Source organism: Chelonoidis abingdonii, chromosome 5 (assembly GCF_003597395.2).
Source record: "Chelonoidis abingdonii isolate Lonesome George chromosome 5, CheloAbing_2.0, whole genome shotgun sequence".
Lineage (NCBI taxonomy): Eukaryota > Metazoa > Chordata > Testudines > Testudinidae > Chelonoidis > Chelonoidis abingdonii.
Genome location: NC_133773.1, coordinates 14430652 through 14451751, shown reverse-complemented (window position 1 = coordinate 14451751; position 21100 = coordinate 14430652). Strand labels below are relative to the sequence as shown.

The 21100-nt window shown below is 42.4% G+C and overlaps 1 protein-coding gene across 1 annotated transcript in view; it reads left to right on the top strand.

The window, feature by feature from the left end:
• The window catches only part of CCDC158 (coiled-coil domain containing 158), a 59834-nt gene that overhangs the window by 24255 nt on the left and 14479 nt on the right, over positions 1-21100 (top strand). Inside the window, exons 12-20 of the mRNA XM_075066377.1 lie at positions 1184-1666; positions 4021-4210; positions 6338-6490; positions 6956-7068; positions 8290-8448; positions 10842-10934; positions 12682-12807; positions 15730-15893; positions 17950-18009. Coding sequence (XP_074922478.1) covers positions 1184-1666; positions 4021-4210; positions 6338-6490; positions 6956-7068; positions 8290-8448; positions 10842-10934; positions 12682-12807; positions 15730-15893; positions 17950-18009 — 1541 coding nt within the window. The remainder of the gene's footprint in view (positions 1-1183; positions 1667-4020; positions 4211-6337; positions 6491-6955; positions 7069-8289; positions 8449-10841; positions 10935-12681; positions 12808-15729; positions 15894-17949; positions 18010-21100) is intronic.

Here is a 21100-nt window from a genome sequence, read left to right as displayed (position 1 = left end):
AGTCCTAATCTCTGGCCTAAGGTGATTTTATACCAAAACAGCTGGAATTTGAAATGTGGCCCATTAACACACTTCATGAAGAAGTGACTTTGAGTGTCTTGGGAAACTTGGTTTGGCTTTGGCCAAGTTATAAGCCTCCAGAAATCGCATTTTGTGCATGTACAGTAAATGTAATGTGCCAGGACTGATGGCAGCACCTATGAACCTCTTGTGGACTGTTCTCTATTTCATTTCTCTTTCAAGACAGTCTTTCTGGTGGCAATCACTTCTGCAAGAAGAGCTAGTGAACTAAAGGCCCTCATAATTGATCCACTCTATACAGTATTTCTTCGGGACATGGCGGTGTTTATGTCCGCAGCCTAATTACTGGGCTGAGTTGAGCCCTGTGTCCAAAAGGACTGTTCCATTGCTTTCAACGGAGTAGACTCAGAACATCAAGCGCTAGGGTCAACTCCTTTCTTCAAACTGCTGCATCCTCTCAAAAAAATCTTCCAAGTCCCAATACGTAACCCAGTGCCAATCCTGTCAGCTGCTACTCTCCACTTTAGGTCAGATGAATTTGTCTATAACTTGATTCCTTTATTTGCCACCAACTAGCCAGGCTTTCCCTACAACTACTTCCTGCAACCACCCACCCCATGAACTTCTACCTTCAATTCCTGATATTTCTGGGTCCATTCTTGTCTTCTGCATCTGTACTGCACTATTAGCGGTTCTTGGGTCACGATGCTTCCTGTTGGAGGTTGTCCCATAAAAGTCTATGCACTTTGCTGACTACAGCAATAAAACTAGTTATATACTATTGATGCACACATACCTTTTCCAGGATATATTTACTGTAAAGTTCAATTGGTCAGGTTTTAACATATTGAATGATTTAGACCTGTCTCCTCTAAATAGTTTAGAGACAGTTAATTTGTTTATTCTATTTTTCATATCAGTCCTACTTATTTTTTTTCTATATTTCACACTGCATTTCCTTTATCAAGGAAGGAAGAAAAGCAGAAGAATCATGAAATCCACTAGGGTCCTTGTCATGGAAACCTAATTTACCAGTGAAGCTCTCAGATACTATAATGATGGATGCTATAGAAAATCCATAGATAGGTAGCTAGAAAACCCTGTAGGTAGGTAGATAGAAAATACAGTTATCAAAGTTGACCATTTTATTGTTACCATTCAGATGGCTGCAATTAAGGAAAAGAATGAAAGCATTGAAAGAGTCTCCTCCTTGACTGCCCAGCTAGAATCAACCAAAGAGATGCTCCGTAAAGTGGTTGAAGAACTGACAGCCAAGAAGATAAATCTGGAGGCTTCTGAGAGAACAGTGTCTGACTTGACAGCCTGCCTGCAAGAGAAGGAGAGAGCCATTGAAATTACCAATGAAGAAGTCAGGAAGCTCCAGTCACGGGTAGATAGTAAGTTGCAGGAGCTCCAGCACTTAAAGAATGAAGGGGACTACTTACAGAATGTGCAGTCGGAGTGTGAGACAATGAAACTGCAGGTGATGGAAAAGGAAAGAGTTATTGAGATCTTCCAAAAGCAAATTGATAACATGACCCAGATTGTGGGCCAGCATGGACGAACTGCTGGTGCAATGGAGGTGGAGAAATCTCAGCTTGTGAAAGAAATCAGTGACAGGAAACTGGAAGTACAAGAACTTAAGGTCTGTATATTTCATCGTGTTTACGTCTCTGCAAGACAGTACGTTCAGTCTGTTTTAAAATCCACATATCAATATGTTACACTGTCTGTGTTTCAAGTAGATCAGAAAATGGACCTAGAAATCTATAAACATTTAGAAGACGTAGCATGACTGGGAACATCATCATTGTGTTGTCATTATTATTTTGATCAGTTTGTATGACAAATAAGATAAATATTTCTAGGTCTGAAGTTAACAGATTATGGGTGAAATCATGTGCAGTCCTGCAGGGCCAGGATTTCACTCTATGTCCATGAGTCAGAGTAGTAACTAAACTGGACTCAGTATTCTAATATGTGCATCTGAGTTGCACATGTAAAAGCATACTTTTGCATAGACCAAAGGGATAATTGCATGCACAACTGCAAATTTAACAATATGTACAATTACCCAATTATGCACAACCAAATGTGTGTCTGTGTGAATAGCTTAGCCTCTTATTTTTATAATCTATAAGCCAATTGATCTGCTCCACCATTTTACCGAAGAACAAACATGGACAAGAAGGAGGCAAAAGAGTGTTCTTCATCACAAAATTACCATGGTGGATCCCCACTATAGAATAGTGCTCCAGACATTGTGTGTCCCACTCCAAGGCAGTTGATCTGCAGATCTACACATTTTGACTTGTGGTTATAAAAGGCCACCCTATCATTTTCAACTTCTTTTCTACTGATTATAGAGATCATAGAACCATGGCTTCATTGTTCACGATTACACAGTGAATTAGTTTTAGAATAACAGTGGATGTTAGTATAATAATTAGCCATTTTAATTGATGTTAATTGTTACTATAACAATAGTGTTAGATCCAGAACTAGTTTGTTCTTTCATAGGCAGATCCAGAGAAGTGTTTAGGCTTTAAAGGTTGATGACAACAAGAAGTGCATGACGGACCAACCTGTGAGTCACCCTTTACCATACATGCTTCACCACCCCCACCACCTCAGGCAAGAGGCAAGCAGGAGAAGTAGACAAAAGTTTAGGAAAAAATTTTGTCCACTCAGCACTCAATCTTGAAGGCCTTGGAGATGTCAGATCTGAAGGTGTCAGGCCGCACCTTCAACAAAACAGAAAAAGTCATATTGTTACTGAGAGCGATAATTATGGGTGTTTAGTTACAGAAGGAGAAGCACTCTCAACCTTTGTGGCACGCTTCATTGAGACTGACTAAACATTCCTCATCTAGAGTATGCCCTATAGATCTGACATCTTCTTTAAAGAAGAGGCATTCTAAGCTCGCCATGTTCAGGTGCTGACAGACTCTTTAGAAAAGGAAAGGTTGGTTCTTGGAGCTGACTCAGTTCCAAGGGGCTCAGATTTGTTGGTTCATATAGAAACAATCTGATCAGTTCAGCACTGGAGGAACATTTGAGCCTTCTCCTTTGATCTCTGTTGGTTCTGGTCTGATGTCAGTTCAGCATCCAGAGTTTTGGGCGAGGGCTAAGGAGTTTTGCAGTGCATCAGGAGATCCAAAGCTGACTCCCTGGTTCTATTACAAGCATAGTTCTAAGTCTCTTGGGCTGAACCCACTAGAGGCTTTGCAAGTGATGTATCTGGCCCTCTACTTAGCAGGGCTCTCCTTCAGAGACTCATACACAGAAGTCTCCCACCTCATCTGCAGCAGCCTTCAAAGCCAAAGGACCTTATCACTAAAATATTCTGATCTACCTCTTCATCAGCTCTGTCTTCTCTCACTGCTGGCTTAGTATGAAGCCATCCTTGCCTCCTTGTACTTTTCCTGTTGTGTGGTGTGTATGGGGTGCCACTGCTGGGCTATGGCCCCTACAACCTTTGGAGCATGTGACTTTTCTGGTTTCAAGTGCCACTTTACCCTGCATCTTCTCATGGTCACCTCATGTAGATGGTATACTGAGCACCTTCCCAAGGCTCAACTAGTTTCCATCAACCTGATAAGAAATCATTTCAAATCCCACTTCATTCACAGGTGACAAGGTGCAAATCAGTCTTTTTAAAAATCTTGTTGAGTAACTATAGGAATCAAAACACAAAACATATGTGAGTTAGGGATTTTATCAACTGATTTAGCCACTAGCTGAACTCTGATAGTGCTTAAGACCAGAGCACATTTTGTTAAAAACAGTAATCAATTGGGTTAGCAGAGACAGTGATATATGCCGAAATAATTTGTGTATATATTTATCCCCCCCCATTTTTGTGTCTTTTCCATTCTAGTTTTCATCTTTGCACCAAGTTATTCCATGATAAAAATCAGATTTCAAATAATTCTGATGCATATATGTCTTAATTGTTAGTTAATAGCTTTATTATAATTTATTTATTTACATAAGTAGATTGCGATGGACAAGAAAGAAGACAGAATCCGTGAAATGGAGGCCAGATTGAGTGAGCTGGAGCTGGAAAAAGTTAAACTGATAAATACCTGCACTGAGAGGCTCCGTGCAGTAAAGGACATGAAACTGGAAAGAGACCAACTCATGAATGAGCTGAAAGCCAGTCGCACAGAGCTAGCTGGCCTCGCAGGTAGGGAGCCTCAGATCAGATATCTGCTAAATCAGGCTGATGTTAAAAATAGAGGAGCTGCCTGCTCAATCCAAATATGGGTACCAGTAAAGTCAAGGAAAAGGTCCCCAGATAGAGTACACTGATGGTCAGGCTGCTTCAGAGAGCTGATTCATGATTTGGATTTCTAGTATAGAATGAAGATGATGTAATTTAGAGGCATAACTCCCAGTGCCTTGTGCAAAAACACTTAGAAAAGCCTGACCTTTGATAGGGCCCGGAATAAAAACCCTACTAGGACATAGGACCGGCGCTAGGGTTTCTGGCGCCCTAGGCACCGGGACATTTCGCCGCCCCGCGCGCGGGTCTCGCGGCTCCCTGACCCTGGGGGTGGGGGGTGCCCTGGGGTGCCGGGTCGGGCGGCGCTCCCTGACCCCGGGGGGGCGCCCTGGCTGCGGCGGCGCCCCTGACCTGAGGGGGAGGGCACCCTGGGCTGCGGCGGCGGCTCCTGACCCCGGGGGCGGGGGGCACCCTGGCTGCTGGGTCGCGGCGGTGGCTCCCTGACCCGGGGGGGCGGGGGAACGCCCTGTGCTCCCGGATGCGGCGGCGGCTCCCTGACCCCGGGGGGGGGCACCCTGGCTGCGGCAGCAGCTCGCTGACCCTGGGGGCGGGCACCCTGGGCTGCCGGGTCGCGGCGGCAGCTCCCTGACCCCGGGAGGCGCCCCTGGGCTGCGGCGGCGGCTCCCTGACCCGGGGGACACCTTGGGCTGCCGGCTGCAGGCAGCTGCTGCTGCCAGGAGCTCAGCCCCTCCAGCAGCAGCGGCTGCAACCATTTAAAAAAAAATTTGGGGGCGCCACTTTTTGGCGCCCCCAAATCTTGGCACCCTAGGCAACCGCCTAGTTGGCCTAAATGGTTGCACCGGCCCTGCTAGGACACAGAATATAAACTTCACCGCAACCCCTCCTCCTTCCCCAGGTATTATACAGGGAAGCTAGATATTGCAATGTTCCATAATTTAAATCAACTGATCTGGCACATCCTATTAACTGTTTACTATCAAAATGTATTGAAAATCTTGTATCTTAACTCATCAGAAAAAGGACATTAGCAAATGCTATACTTGAAAGGAGATCAAGATGCCAGGGACATACAGTATGTGATACTGGCAGAAAGTGTCTGAACCCTATCACTGCCAATAATAGCCTACTCAAAAACTCATAACTACAAGCTGAGGTTGTACATGTGTATTTCCTTTCACCACAGTCACCAGAACTCAAGGAAATCACCTGTTAAGGCAGCATTAACATCCAGACCAACCACAATTCACATGCTGTACCATGCAGACATTATACCAGCCACATGCATTCAGAGATTCCCCCATTCATTTTCAGCATAATACAGATGCCCAGCTCCCCACAGTTATGCTCCAGTGCACAACCTTAACTCTGACCTCAGCAAGATTAGTAGATGGTAACCATATACATACTTTTACTTGGAAAGTCTGTCCTCAGATTTTGTGAAAAGTAATAATAACAGAGTTCAAGTGTGTGAGGGTGTGGTGGGGTCTGAAATGGAGGGTCCAGAGCTTGAGGGGCCACACTGTGTGGGAGCCAGAGCTGTGCAGGTAGTGAGAGGGAGGTTATGTAGGGAACATAGATTTGTGGAGGATGACTGGGGGAATTTGAGGGCATCAGAGCTGTTTGAGGGATGCATTTGAGTTGGAGCTGTGCCAAAGCGATTTCAGGGGTGTCAGGACAAAGAGCAGGTTGGAGTTGTGGGCACAGGTCAAATATTTTATCTCACAAGTAGCTATGCCACACCAGGTAGCAATGGGCAGTCTGATCCCTGAGCAGCACACAATCAAGAAGTGTAGCTTTATTGTCACATTGTAGAATGGACTCAGAGAACAGTTAGGAAATGCATCTCATTTTGTTCCAGTGAAACACAGCCTTTCGATGACATCATAGCAATGCAATGGAATATAACATGTTTTAATCTGTTAGCAATTTTTTTCTCTGTTAATTGCATAAATATTGTATTCCTTTTAAGGGATTAATCAGCACATAAATAAATTAAATAGTAACAGGTGGATGATTTTATGAATCACTTTACTCTTTCGTTCACTTCAATGTGCTTACACTGAACAGAGGAATATGAAAATTTAAAAAGGAATTATCGAGACAAAAGTGAAGAGATGGAAGGTATCACAAGCAAACTCAGAATGCAATTGAAATCTGCCCAGGCTGAACTGGAACAAACCAGAGCCACTCTAAAGACTATGGAAGGTTCCGACGGCCATGGTAACTTTGGAAGGTTTTTTTTCTTACGTCATGTTTGTTTGTCTTTTTAACAAGTGGAATTTTTAAATATCTTTATTCCTTCAGTAGATGTTATTAATGGTAATTCAAATATTTTTATAAAAGGAATAAAAAACCGTGGCATATGCAGACAACTTGTTGTTTTATAGTTTACTAAGAATCAAATTAAGCCAGGAAATTTGGAGCTGGATTTCATCAGAGTATGAGGTGTTCTATATTAAATTTTCCAGTATAGGCTCTTCTGTTTATATCACAGTCACCACCTAGGCAAAACTCCCATTGACTCTTATGGGAAGTTTGCTCACATAAGGACTGCAGGATCCCAATCCACAGTTGGTTTTTAGTGTATTACTGATAATTGATTTCCAAATAAGAACACAGAAAGCATCATGCCTGATCCATTTTGTTCATGAAGGACTAATCAGTTGGGAACCTTGTCTTTTACAGCTATGAAAGTTGCAATGGGAATGCAGAAGCAAATCACAGCCAAGAGAGGACAGATAGATGCATTGCAGTGCAAGATTAAATTCTTGGAGGAGGCAATGACAAATGCAACTAAGGTCACAAGAGCTCCAAGTAAAAGTATTTAACTATATTTAGATAAATAGTTCCAAGTAGAGATTCAGGGCCAAATTCAGGGTTAGTCCAAGAGAGACCAAAGGGAGTATTAGTTAGCATAACTTATACCTTCATCTGGCTTCCGCCAGTTGAATGTTACATCAATTAGTCTCTCTCCAGACTGAAATTCCTTTGGACTTAGGGCCTAATTTTCATATACACTAAGTCACTTTACACTGCTCTGGTGATGTAAACAAGTCCTAAACTGGATGTAAATATAATTTACTCCCAGATCAGATGAAAGTGACCTTAGTGTAAATGAGAATCAGGCCCTTAATTACTTACAATCTCATTTAGACTCAACGCTCTTTTACCAACCAACTCCCCTTTCTTGCACATCCTTCTGAATCTGGCCCTCAGTGCTTACCCTCAATTTTACCTCTCAGTTTTGTTTGCTGCTGGATTTGAGATATTATTTCCTAACTGAAAAATCCATCCAGAGGTGATTTTGGTTCATTCTGCTCAGTAGCAGGCAACTATTATATTTATTAGCTAACATATCCTGACTGACAACAACTGTCAGGCAGCTACAATAACTTATTTTTCGTATTTTCTGTAAACATTATTTTTCATACGATAATGCCACAGTGGATGCTTGCTTTGGAGGACAGTTTAGCAGAATTTGTCTTAATTCAGATTCTGAGCACTTCAAGTTTTTTTGGTGGATACTGCTTGTCAGTTTCTTACCAATGAAGGTCTGTCTAGTAGATTCCCAGACAGATAAGTGGTTTAGTTACCTGTAGAGTTGACTGGATTATCACCTACATGTGTTTACAGTAATTCATCATCCTCTGCTAGCTTTGGATCTAGTCACTTGCATGGATTATGACAGTTGTTTCTTCGGTATTGGGCAATGGAAGAGCTTATCAAAGCGTGGAGGATAGTAGTATGCTCATACACTGTCAAAGCTTCAAATTTCAGATTTGAAATGGTTCAAGGCTCTGTGAGGTGACAGTCCAACACTATAAAAAGTCACCTTCCTATTATAAAAGCTCCTGTTTCTGCTTAGTATGATAGCTGAGTGTCTGGAAAGATTCACTGAACAATTTTAAAGGAATATAAACGACTTCAATTCATAAAGCTCATAGATAACAGATGTGTATATTGTTAGCAATCCTAAACTGTTATCTCATTCACTTTGGTCTCGATCTTTACAAATGCAGGAGAAGCATTATCTGAAAGAAGAGAAAAATAAACTAAGCCAAGAACTGAGTTGTATTGCAACAGAAAACAACAAGATGACTGGAGAGCTGGAGATCCTAAGGTCACAAGATCGACGTTTGAAAGAAAAGATTGCTAACATGGAGGCAGCTCTTGATAAGGTAGCTCTTGGTTCAGTCAGACTTTTCATTCCCTAAACTCTTCTGTACTATTTCCTGTGAAGAGAAGGGACCTTAAGAGATGACATCTGGTAAAACCTTGACCTGGACCTCACATTAATACACTTCTGGTTTCTTTAACTGAAGCCTTAATTTAGCCCCAGCTGGCTCAGGAGATACAAGTTGCACCTAAAAGGGAAGAATTCATCCCTAGGGAAGGGCTGGTGTGGTTTGCACTGCTACCTTCCACTGAATGTTTTTGTAGTCGGGACTCTATAGGAGCCCTGCCAGAGAGACACTGAATCAGTATGTTCCTGGTGATCACCCTGGCCAGTATTGCCCATTTATGGAGGCTGCAGGCCTCCCAGTTCAGGGAGGATTGTAAGCACCTTGTGCTGTTGCAATTGTTGTCTGGTTGAGCTTATCACAGCAGATCCTGCCTCCTGGGTCTAGACAGCACTCCAGCCTCCAGGTGAGGACCTAAACAGCCATGTAAAACAAACTGTTGTTAGAGGTGAAGCTGGTAGTGACACTTATACTTAGAATTGCCCAACACTTCCCATTATAACATGGTTTTGCTGTTGCTTTACAACTTTGCCATTCTTTAACCATTCAGGATGAAAGTTTCCATGCTGAGTTCTGCTTCAGGCTGAAGTTTTCAGGAGAGTTTCAGTTAGAACTGTTCATCCCTTTCTGAAAAAGATATTGTGGAAAAATAATGTGCTTTTCACATGTTAATTTTTTTTTACAACCATTTCATGGAGGAGCTCAAGTACCTCCATTCTGTGGAGCAAGGACTTGGAATTCAGCAGGGAGTTGCCTTAGGGCCCCAGATGTGTCTTTTCCTATCCCTGTGAAAAACACCCAAGCTGCACCAACCTATAAACTGTTGAAAAAATCTCCATTTGCATATCTTCAGTATAGACTTGTTAGAATTCGGCAGCTAAATTCCATCTGCACTGGCCACGCTCAACACCTCACAGCGCCTATGTGCCAACCAGACTGTGCATGTGCCATCCCCATAAAACTCCATCTCAGGACTGCCTGGGCCACCAGGGGGCAGTGGGCACAGGAACTGAGAGCAGGTGGACTCTCCCTCATGTGCCACAAAGTCCCCCCTCCCTCCAGGCATACAGGCAGCGTACAAGAGGAATGTGCTTGATGCATATACAGAGGGGAAGAGAAATAGTCCTAGTGGGGTGCGGAGAAGGAGTAGATTAGAACAAGGAGCCTGTGGGGTGGACAGAGACTGGTTGGGCAAGGAGACTGAGACAAGGTGGCTATTGGGGTGACTGGGATGAAGATCCCGAGAACGGAGACTTAGCCTGCGAGGGGGGAAGACAGATCAGATGCAGAGCCAGCACCACAGGCATGCTTAATTCTGGCCGTTTCCTAAATTTGAGTGCTTGACTTGGCAATATTAATAATGTTGTTAGCACAGCTTTGTTGTGTGTAACGGAACATACAGTAAGAATATAGCCAACTAGCAAAGGCCTAGGCGCAATGAAGGCTGGTGCTGTCTGAAAGTGAGTGGGTGAAAACTAACTGTAGAAGTACAGTCACAGCCCATTTAAAGCAGTGGGTAAAGATCATAACGGATGGTCAGACAGGACAGGTAGTGCCTATCTTACCTATCCTGAAGAGCCTCCGCTGTGTAGACATCATTAAATGTAATTGATCAATCTGCTGCTCATAAATTATTTCTGAGCTGAATGTTGAAATAGAAACTACGGTGCAAACAAGAAGCAGTTAATTAGGTGTATGAACACTCTATTCACCATGCTTCAGTGAGCACAGAGAGTCAACTGCCTTTTTGTCATGTGACAATGGCAAAGAATGACAGAAAGAAACTTAGTTTCGTCTAACACTGAACAAGGAACTTTGTTAGACTTATGAAAACACCCTCCCTAAAGTGTCCCTGTCTCTCTCTGCCTCACAGTAGCGCTCAGGCTCAGAAACTTCCCCAGCTCCTGTTGCTTAGTTTCCTGCTACAAATTTAAAGAACCAGAATACGTATTATCATATCTGCATATATCACATTTTTCCACTATAAACAATCTTTAACAAGTTGTATTATTTAACAGAATATAGATTCCAGACTTCACCCCCTCATCCATTTTAAAGCCTTGAACAGGGCTTTGCCCAGTTAATACACTTGGATTACCAATCCCATAGGTGTTCAGGATTCTTTCCAATAGGAATATCTCCTTTCACTAAGGTTGTTGTGTGGGTATCCTTGCTACTAAGGTCATATGGCAATTCAGCTCTGCCTTTTGGAAGCTCTGCTGTCAAAGGTCTCTTTGTAGGGCCCCTTGTTCTTATTAGAGAGAAAGGATTAAAAACATTTAATAGAAAACAAAGAAAAGGTTAATTAAACCTCATATTCTCTCTTGCAGGCATCTATGCAATTTGCAGAATGTCAGTGCATAATCCAGTGTCAGGAGCAAGAAGCCATGCGCTTCAAACTACAACACACTTTGGATATAAAAGTAAGTTCTTTCTAGCTAATATGTAGACTGAAAAATTTAGGCATTTACTCTTGGTTCTAGTTTTAATATTACCCTCCTTTTACTTCAGCATATGCCCAAGGGTACTTATCTGATACCCTTAACTCAGGTTTAACATCACCCCTTCACAAGTGGTGCCTTTGATATCACTTACTTTTAAAATACTATTCCATGTGAGTAAGGGTATCAGGGTCTGACTTAAAATGAATTAAAGTTGTAATGGGAATGCTTTGGCACCATGCTTCTGTGACATGTACTAAGACTTTTGTGGTACTCCTGAGATTTTCTGGCAGTTTCAGGTGAATTAGAATTTGAGAGTTTTACTGAATTATATATGAAAATGAATAATGCACCCAGAACAGTAATATTTAAAATATGGGACAATTTTGTTTTGTAGTGATTTCTGTAGCAGGATGGACATGCACTAAGCACTCTGTTCTGGGGCACTGTAGAAGAACACTGATACCTTTTGCAGGACCTGTAAGAACTGCACACAACTTTCACACAGCTGTCTCACCCTTTGCCTGTGGCTGGCTTCATAATAGGATGATTCTTTTCTAGGATAACATCACCCCTGCCTCGGGCCACTTCAATAACAGAAATAGTTCTTAACCATCAGAGAGTCCCAAAATAAAGCCCATCACTACACAAGAGTCCATACTAAGCTCTGGTGTCTTCGCTCATAGGCAGGGCTCTTATTCTGTCCCAGCTTGTCCTCCCAGTTCTTCCTATCTCGAGCTTAGCCTTCCATCTCTTGCTTTTAAGCCCAGACTCCATCCAGGTTTCTCCACGGAAGCTGCCTGGTCCCTGGGCTTCTCTCTGTCACAGCTCCCTTGGCCTCAGGGCCTTCTCCACATGTGGTCTTTGCACACTCTGCAGTTTCTCTTTGCTATTCTGTACTCCCCCCACTCAGGGCCGGTGCAACCATTTAGGCGAACTAGGCGGTTGCCTAGGGCACCAAGATTTGGGGGCACCAAAAAGCAGCGCCCCCCCAAAATTTTTTAAATGGTCGCAGCGGCCGCTGAGACCCGCGCGGGGGGCGGCAAAATGTCCCGGCGCCTAGGGTGTCAGAAATCCTAGCGCCAGCCCTGCCCCCACTGCAGCCTCTTGCTGCTCTTTATCGGGCAATCACCCTGCTCTCTCTCCTGTGTGACTCCTTCTATAATCAAGTCTGGCTCACCACAACATTTAAGGGGTGAGCCACCCTATGGCAGCTCCTAAAAATCATTATCCCTGAGTGGTTCCCAGATAGAAAACATTTGTAACCACCACAGCAATGCATGGAATTCTGAGCACAAAGCAAACTGCTGGAAGTGCGTGTGACTAATGGGTTTAAAGGGGTTAACTTGTGTGTGCCTTGTAAAGTAGATTGTAGGACTACACCGGGGGCCATATTTTATAGCATCACACTGCCTGCTGCCGTTCAGGATTCCTTGCACTCAGTGTGATCCTATGGTTTTTTATTCTGCATAGGAGGAACACCAGTCATGGACCAGCCAAGATTTTCAAAGGTGACTATTGACTTTGGGTGCCTCCATTTTTGTGTTCCCAACCTGAGACAACCCTAAAGGGGTCTGATTTGAGGCTCTCAGAGTCACTAGTCACTTTTGAGAATCTTGGACAAAGGCCCTATTGTGCTACACACTTTAAAAAAACATGGCCCCTGTCCCAAAGGGTTTAGTCTGTACACCATTTTGTCTGCTTACACCTGACTACTGTTCTTCGGCAGGAACTGCAGGGCCCAGGATATACATCAGGTTCTACTTCTGGAAAGCCACGCCACATATCATTGCCACTTACTCATCCCCACGCTAATGTGCCACCTTCCCAAGCCTTTCAAGGCTTCATTCCTCACGTGAGTATCTGCTCTAGATTGTGAAGTCAGCATGACTTCAGCATGTTCTGAAGTTCAAAAACAGATGTAATTTCCAGTGGGGGGTTTTCAAAGGGATTCTTACTTACGAGGTTTAACTCATTTCCTTTAATGTCTCATATTATGGGCTTACGCCTTTTCTTTTTATTTAGCTAAGACTATCTTAGCAGTTGGAGAATAAAAACTATCTTTTTAAAACTAATTTCCTTACCTGTGTCACTAATAACACTTTAAAATATTGAAACAAAGGCTACATTGAAATGCATTTGACTTTTCACCATGTATGGTGTGTGTTTTCTGTAACTCACTCAGCACAGACAGTGAGAAAAGACTACTCAGATTTCCAGTTTCCAGCCAATTTCCTTTTCTGGTTCTCATGCACCAGTACAATCCTGCAATGTTTGGATTGCAATGCTGCAGGAGAATGTTTTTAAAGTTCTTTTCCATACTGGCTTTCTCTGATTTTTTTTTCCTTTTAGTTTATGACAGCTTTTGTATTAATATTAGATTATGTAACCTTCCTCCATTCTTTTTAAATACACCTAAATTATGGATTTAACCAAAGTCTGATGCAGAAAATAATTCTCCATTATTTTCTCTAGTTTTTATATGATTCTCCATATAGGACATATCCCAGATCCCACCAAAGTAAATGAGAGTCTCAATCACCTTTGGTAGCAATTGGATCAAGCCCATGATAATTAACACACAACAGAATGTGGGTTTGTCAGTCACTATGCGCACACCTTATTTTGTATCAGTAAATATGTACTGTGGGACCAATTCTGTCCTCACACAGATCCATTGATCTCAGTAGGAATTGCACCTAATAAAGGCCCCATCAGCCCTCTGCATGTGCTCATGACATGCCCCCTCCATGCCCCTACAGACTCCACATGTAGGGAGGGGTGCAGGGCCAAAAGTTGCATACTGTCCCCACTAATCCCATTGGGAAATATAAGATACTGCACAGAAAATCTACAGTCTTTTTTTTTCTGCTTTGCTCTTTGTGTTTTGGGAATTCACATTTCCTACCGGGACAGCTGTGGCTCGGGGGAATCCCAAATAGCACAGCTCCTGCAGGAGCTATACTAGTGCCCATGGATTTATGGGAGTGGGTAGCAGGCAGCAGTGCTGAGGAAAGGGCCCCGTGCCCAGCCTTTCCCTTCCCTTGTGTGAGAATAACCTTCCTAGAGGGTGTGGCCATGTGAGGACAGAATTGGATCTTGTAAATGTACCCTATGTTCAGCTTTATCTTTGTCGGGTCCAGTGTAAATCAAATGCTGACATTTAACTTGAGCATGCTAATACACCATTGAGAGAACTTTAGTAACTCCAGTGCAAAAGGTTTTTGTTGTTTTCTCAGAAAAGAAATGGTTTGATCACTCTACATCATTGCTAGTTTCTCTTTCACACAGCAGAGAAAACATCACTAAATGATGGCCATAATTTTGCGGCTAAGGCATGTTTGTGTACTTTAGCCTATGAATTGTCTATTTGCTCTGTCAATTGAATATCTACTTAAACTGTTACCTATCTCTGAGAACAGACAAAGCAGCTAGGAAATTATAAAAAAGCTTTGACCAAAGTTTTGCCTTATATCACTTGGAGACGTGCACTTAAAAAGTTTCAGTTACCAACTAACTTCACTTTCTAATGTGTCCCTTTTTCTGTATATACAGCATGTGAGCAAAATTTATCAACTGTGTGACTCCAATGAAATCAGTGGAGTCACAGCAAGGATGCACTTTGGCCTTTCTGGGTATGTCTACACTGCAATTTAAAACCCACTGTGGGCCAGTGGCAGCTAACTCTGGCTAAGGGGCTGTTTAATTGCAGTGTAGATATCCAGGATCAAGCTGGAGCCCAAGCTCTGGTACCTTCCCCCCTCGTGGGGTCCCAGAGCTCAGGCTCCATCCAGCCCAAGCCCAAATGTCTATACTGCAATTAAACAGCCTCACAAGCCCAAGCTCTGTGAGCCCAAGCCAGCTGGCACAAGCCAGACATGTGTGTCTAATTGTGGTGTAGACATACCCATTGTAAGTCCCACCTATTAAGATTGCCTGGCACTTCCCATTATAATATCCTATTATTAGATGCTTATAACTTTGCCAACCTTTAAGCATTTGGGCTGAATTTTTTTTATATCGGGTGTCTGTTTGAAGATGACTTTAAGAAAGAAAAACCCATTTCAGCCAGAACGGTTTAACCCATTTATAAGAATGAGGTTAGAGAAAAGTGCATTGTTTTGCCCGGGTTAAAAAGAAATCTGGCAATCTTTTCTTTGAGCAGCTCAAGCATTCTAATAGTGTGGTCCTCATTTTCTGGGTGCCTGACTTGAGCCCACGGGTCTTGATTTGCAAAATTGCTGAGCATTCACAGTTGCAACTGAAGTCAATCCAAGCTGTGCTTCAAACATATAAAGTGTTATATAATGCTAAGTAATCTAAAAAATCAGGGCCTGGGGTCCCAGATAGGGCACTCAAAATTAGTGGACACTCTTGACCTTAAAATCCTGTGCCTCTGTTCCCTATCTGTAAAATGGGAGTAATACCAGCCCCTCATTTCACGGGAAGTGTTGAATTCAACATAGTATTTTTGTATGTATATAAAAATGTACATCTATATCCAGTACTGTGTATGATCATGTTATGATTTTCTTTACAATATTCTGAAAGAGAGAGAGCTTATTAACTTGCATAGTATATTCACCTCTTATAAAATATTTTGATAATGATCAAATTTTCATGGTCAAACCTCTAGATAGCATCCACTAAAATAGAGTTAAAAAATCTAATAACTAAGAACAAAAGAGAAATGTCTGTCTTTAGCTGGGTATATATAGGTTCTGGAAAGCAAAATGCCATTTTAAACATTTCTTTTATAAATGAATATTTAATTCAGATGCCACCCAAGCCAGGCATTTTGAAGGAGGATCCACTGCGAGATTTAAAGCGGCTTCTCCAGGAATTAAGAAGTACTATTGATGAGATGCCCTCCATGGTTCTCAGTAAGAGTGACAGTGATGGCAGGAGAGAGTTACCTTTAACCACCTTGAGAAATACAATGTAAGAAAAGTGTAAATTAATCTGGATGTATATAGCCTTCTGAAACTAAAATCTGGCCACTCAAGTGCTTTTGGGACAGTGCAGGATACTGTTGTACAGGAAACCTGGATTTAGGAGTGGACTCAAGGTATCCAGAGAGGTTAGCCATATTGCTCATGCAACAGCCCTTATTGATAAGCTGCTTTTTGGAAGAGGAGTAGTGGTTGCTTATAAGAGTGCAGAAGGAGAATGGTGGCCCAAATTAAAAAGATAGGCAAGGTATCTGCGCCATGGTCTAATAGATCCATATCACAGGCTGAGGTTGATGTATGGCTATGATGGTAGTGGAACTAGAAAATGACTGCATCATTTGCACCTCGGTGATGTCTTGTTTATTTACTTTCCATCTAAGCATTTCAGATTTTATGATCATTTGTGAACTCCCTTTTTCTGTGTTATGGAAGTATCCTGTCATGTGGGAGTAGGGTGACCAGATGTCCTGATTTTATAGGGACGTTCCCGATTTTTGGGCTTTTTTCTTATATAGGCTCCTATTACTCCCTACCCCGTCCTGATTTTTCACATTTGCTGTCTGGTCATCCTATGTGGGAGACAGGCGAATGGTTTCTCTTAGCACACTACAATGACTCCATAGATCATGTTAAACAAAATATCAAAACCAGCATCACTTGTAAAAGCCTGCTGCTCTGGATCCAGAAATAGAGAGTTTGTAAAGATTAACATCATTCATGACTTTGCATTAGAATATATTCCTTATTTCAAGAATTATTGATCTCCCATTGGATGTAAAATTGGGGCTTTGTCCGATCAGTCTCATATACCAAACATCGCATTCTCATACTTTTTACTGTTTAGGTTGAATAGAAATCAGTGTCATCAGCATCAAACCCTTTGAGAGTCTCAACAGTCATAACGAGGGCCCTACCAAATACACGATCCATTTTGGTCAATTTCACGGTTATAGGATTTTAAAAATTGTAAATTTCATTATTTCAGCTATTTAAATCTGAAATTTCACAGTGTTGTAATTGTAGAGGTCTTGACCCAAAAAGGAGTTTGGAGGGGGGTCGCAAGGTTATTGTAGTGGGGTTGCAATTCTGCTACACTTCCTTCTGTGCTGCTGCTGGCGGCAGTGCTGCTTTCAGAGCTGGGCAGCTGGACAGTGGCAGCTGCTGACCAGAAGCCCAGCTCTGAAGGGAGAGTCACCACCAGCACAGAAGTAAAGATGGCATGGTATGGTATTGCCACCCTTATTTCTGCAATGCTACTGCTGCTGGCAACTGTGCTGCTTTGAGAGCTAGGCAGCTGGAGGGCAACCAGGAGCCCAGGTTTGAAGGCAGAGTCACCACCAGCACCGACGCAGCAGTAAGGATGGCATGGATGGTATTGCCACCCTTACTTCTGCGCTGCTGCTGGCAGGGTACTGCCTTCACAGCTGGGCACCCAGCTAACAGCTGCCGCTCTCTGGCCGCCCAACTCTGAAGGCAGCATAGAAGAAAGGGTGACAATACAGCAACCCCCCAGCAACTCCCTTTTGGGTCAAAACCCGCAATTTGAGAAACCTCCTGAAATCTGTATAGTATAGGGTAAAATCACACAGAAGATGAGATTTCACAAGGGGAGACCAGATTTCAAGGTCTGTGATGAGTTTTTCATGGCCATGAACTTGGTAGGGCCCTAGTCATAACAAGAGAAGAATGTTTCAGAACACAGGGCAATCAACAGTGCTGAATTGCCAATGTCTGGATTATAATGATTGTCTGTATTATATCTTTATGATGGAAGTAAGATAAGCCATTGTTTTCTGTGCTGCTAATTCAGCCATGAGTTCAAGAAATGTTTTCAACGTCTAGCAAAAGAGCCAATGAATCTTTGGAAAGATTTGCCTTCTGTTTTCTCTCTTCTGTGTGATACTGTGTTCCCCATGTGAGTTGACATGAGGACTGGAGAATCCTTTCCAGAACTAATTATTCCTCAGAAAATGGCTATATCTGCCAATCCTCATGGTAGTGCTTTTCTTGATATTGTTAACTGTGGTATATTTTTCACCATACAGAGATGCTGCAAGTAGAGAATCTGCTGTCACATGCAGCTTGCGACAGGATAAATACAGCAAGTAAGAAACATTGTCATTTGACTGAGAATGTCCCAGACTTTTACCAATAATCCAGGAATTTGTCTACTTGTTTCTCTGAAGGATGTTAAATAGAAGCTACTAAAGCTAAACATTTTAAAGTCAGTAGGTCCAGGCAACTTGCTTCCAAGAAGTTCAAAAGAGCTGGCTGATAAGCTCACTAAAACATTCATATTGGTTCTCAGTAAGTCTTGGAACAATGAGGAAGTTCCAGAAGACTAAAGGAAAGCTAATGTTGTGCCAATTTTTAAAAAGGGTAAACGAGATGATCCAGGTAATTATAGGTTTGGTAGCCTGACATCAATCCCAGGCAAGATAATGGAGCAGCTGACATGGGACTTAATAAAAAATGAGATTAATGTAATTGTGCCAATCAACATGGTTTTATAGAAAATAGATGCTGTCAAACTAGCTTGATTTTTTTATGAGAATATAAATTTGTTTGATAAAGGTAATAGTGTTAACCTCTGTGACAAAGTTCCTCCTCTACCTTGGTGGGTCCTGCGCTTATTGGCAGATTTCTCACCTCAGTGATCTTCCCCAGTCTGGGTCAGCTCTTCCTGTGTCTGATCAGGAGTTGGGAGGTCAAGGGGGGAACCCGGGCCCGCCCTCTACTCTAGGTTCCAGCCGAGGGCCCTATGGATTGCAGCTGTCTACAGTGCCTCCTGTAACAGCAGCATGACAGCTACAACTCCCTGGGCTACTTTCCCATGGCCTCCTCCAAACACCTTCTTTATCCTCACCGTAGGACCTTCCTCCTGGTGTCTGATAACGCTTGTACTTCTTAGTCCTCCAGCAGCACACCCTCTCACTCTCAGCTCCTTGTGTCTCTTGCTCCCAGCTCCTCACATGCACTTCCTCTCCACTAACTCCCCCCTGCCTGACTGGAGTGAGCTCCTTTTTGAACCCAGGTGCCTTGATTAGCCTGCCTTGATTGGCTGCAGATGTTCTGTTTAGCCTGTCTGCCTTAATTGGTTCTAGCAGGTTCCTGATTATTCTAGTGCAGCCCCTGCTCTGGTCACTCAGGGAACAGAAAACTACTCATCCAGTGACCAGTATACTTGCCCTCTACCAGACTCCTGTACCCCACTGGCCTGGGTCTGTCACACATCATAAACTTCTCTAAGATGTTTGACTTGGTACTGCATTATATTTTTATGAAAAAAACAGAACCATATAAGATTAACATGGCACACATTAAATGGATTAAACTGGATAACTGATAGGTCTTAAAATGTAACTGTAAATGGGGAATTGTCATCAAGCAGGTGTGTTTCCTGTGGGGGTCTCAGAGGCATCAGTTCTTGACCCTATGATATTTAACGTTTTTTTATCAATGACCTGGAAGAAAACATAAAATCATCACTGATAAATTTTGCAAATGAAACAAAAATTGGAAGAGTGGTAAATAATGAAGAGTACAGGTCACTGATTCACAGTGATCTGGATCACTTGGAAAAAGGCGCAAACAAACAATGTGCGTTTTAATAAAGCTAAAGTGCACTTCTGTGTATGTCACAGGTCCAACCACCACTGGAATGCGGTGTCCAGTTCTGGGGCCTACAATTCAAGAAGGATGTAGATAAATTGGAGAGGGTTCAGAAAAGAGCCAAAAGAATCATTAAAGGCTTAGAAAACCTGCCTTATAATGATAGACTTAAGGAACTCAATTTATTTAGCTTAACAAAGAGAAGGTTAAGCGGTGACTTGATTCAGTACCTACATGGGGAACAAATATTTAATAATGAGCTTTTCAATCTAGCAGAGAAAGGTACAATATGATCCAATGGCTTGAAGCTGAAGCTAGACATTCAGACCGAAAATAAGGTGTAAATTTTTAATTATGAGAGTAATTAACCATTGGAACAATTTACCAAGGGTCATGGTGGTTTCTATATTACTGACAATTTTAAACTCAAGACTGGATGTTTTTCTAAAAGATACGTTCTAGAAATTATTTTGGGAAAGTCTATGGCCTGTGTTATACCTAGATGTCCACAGAGGTCTCTTCTGGCCTGGGAATCCCTGAATGCAGTAAAACCAGAGGGACTAGCTTTTGGGAAACAATGGCAGTAAAGTTGATTAGCAAAATATGTTTTAAGATGGTGAAGAAAATCCCTGGTATTGTGTTCCAGGTGACTGGAACTTCTTTTAATATCAAAGCACTGAGATACATTAGTGTGATACATACCTGTGAGCTCTGTTGATCAGGTCTGCACCTCATAGGTATTCATACAATACTGATTAAACTCCCCAAACTCTTTTCCAATGTGCTCCAGGCGCAATACAAAGCCTGGTAAGGATTATCCAAGGGCAATCTCTTTTTTGATTGTTTCAAACCCCAGTAAAGAATCTGAAGGTGTCATACACAGGACGTTACAGAATTCCCCGGGAGTGAATGTGGCTCCTTTTCTAGTGAAGTTACATTAATTGAATACAGAGCATATGGACAGATGGAACAATATGCGTCTCTCCAGCTGGGACAAAACTGACTAGTTGATGATTTGGATTGCAGGAAAGCTTTTATTTATGTGGATGGTTTTCTCCTTCAGTGCCTTAATGGAGAGGAGGTGGTGCTTTATGAGTAAAATACTTGGTAGAATGGGCTTTCAGTCTGGAAGTGATCATGGTAGCAGAGCTGGTGATGGAAAGGGAGTGTTTTTGTGAAGCTCCAAAATTAAATCAATCCACATTTGCTTCTCTAGGTCACAGCCAAGAAACCTCCCAAACCTGACACTTTAAATCAATCCGTTATGCATTAACAGATGTGTTGTAAACAAGACACGAGAAGTCATTCTTCCGCTCTACTCTGCACTGGTTAGGCCTCAACTGGAGTATTGTGTCCAGTTCTGGGAAAAGCATTTCAAGAAAGATGTAGAGAAATTGGAGAGGGTCCAGAGAAGAGCAACAAGAATGATTAAAGGTCTTGAGAACATGACCTATGAAGGAAGGCTGAAAGAACTGGGTATATTTAGTTTGGAAAAGAGAAGACTGAGAGGGGACATGATAGCAGTTTTCAGGTATCTAAAAGGGTGTCATCAGGAGGAGGGAGAAAACTTGTTCACCTTAGCCT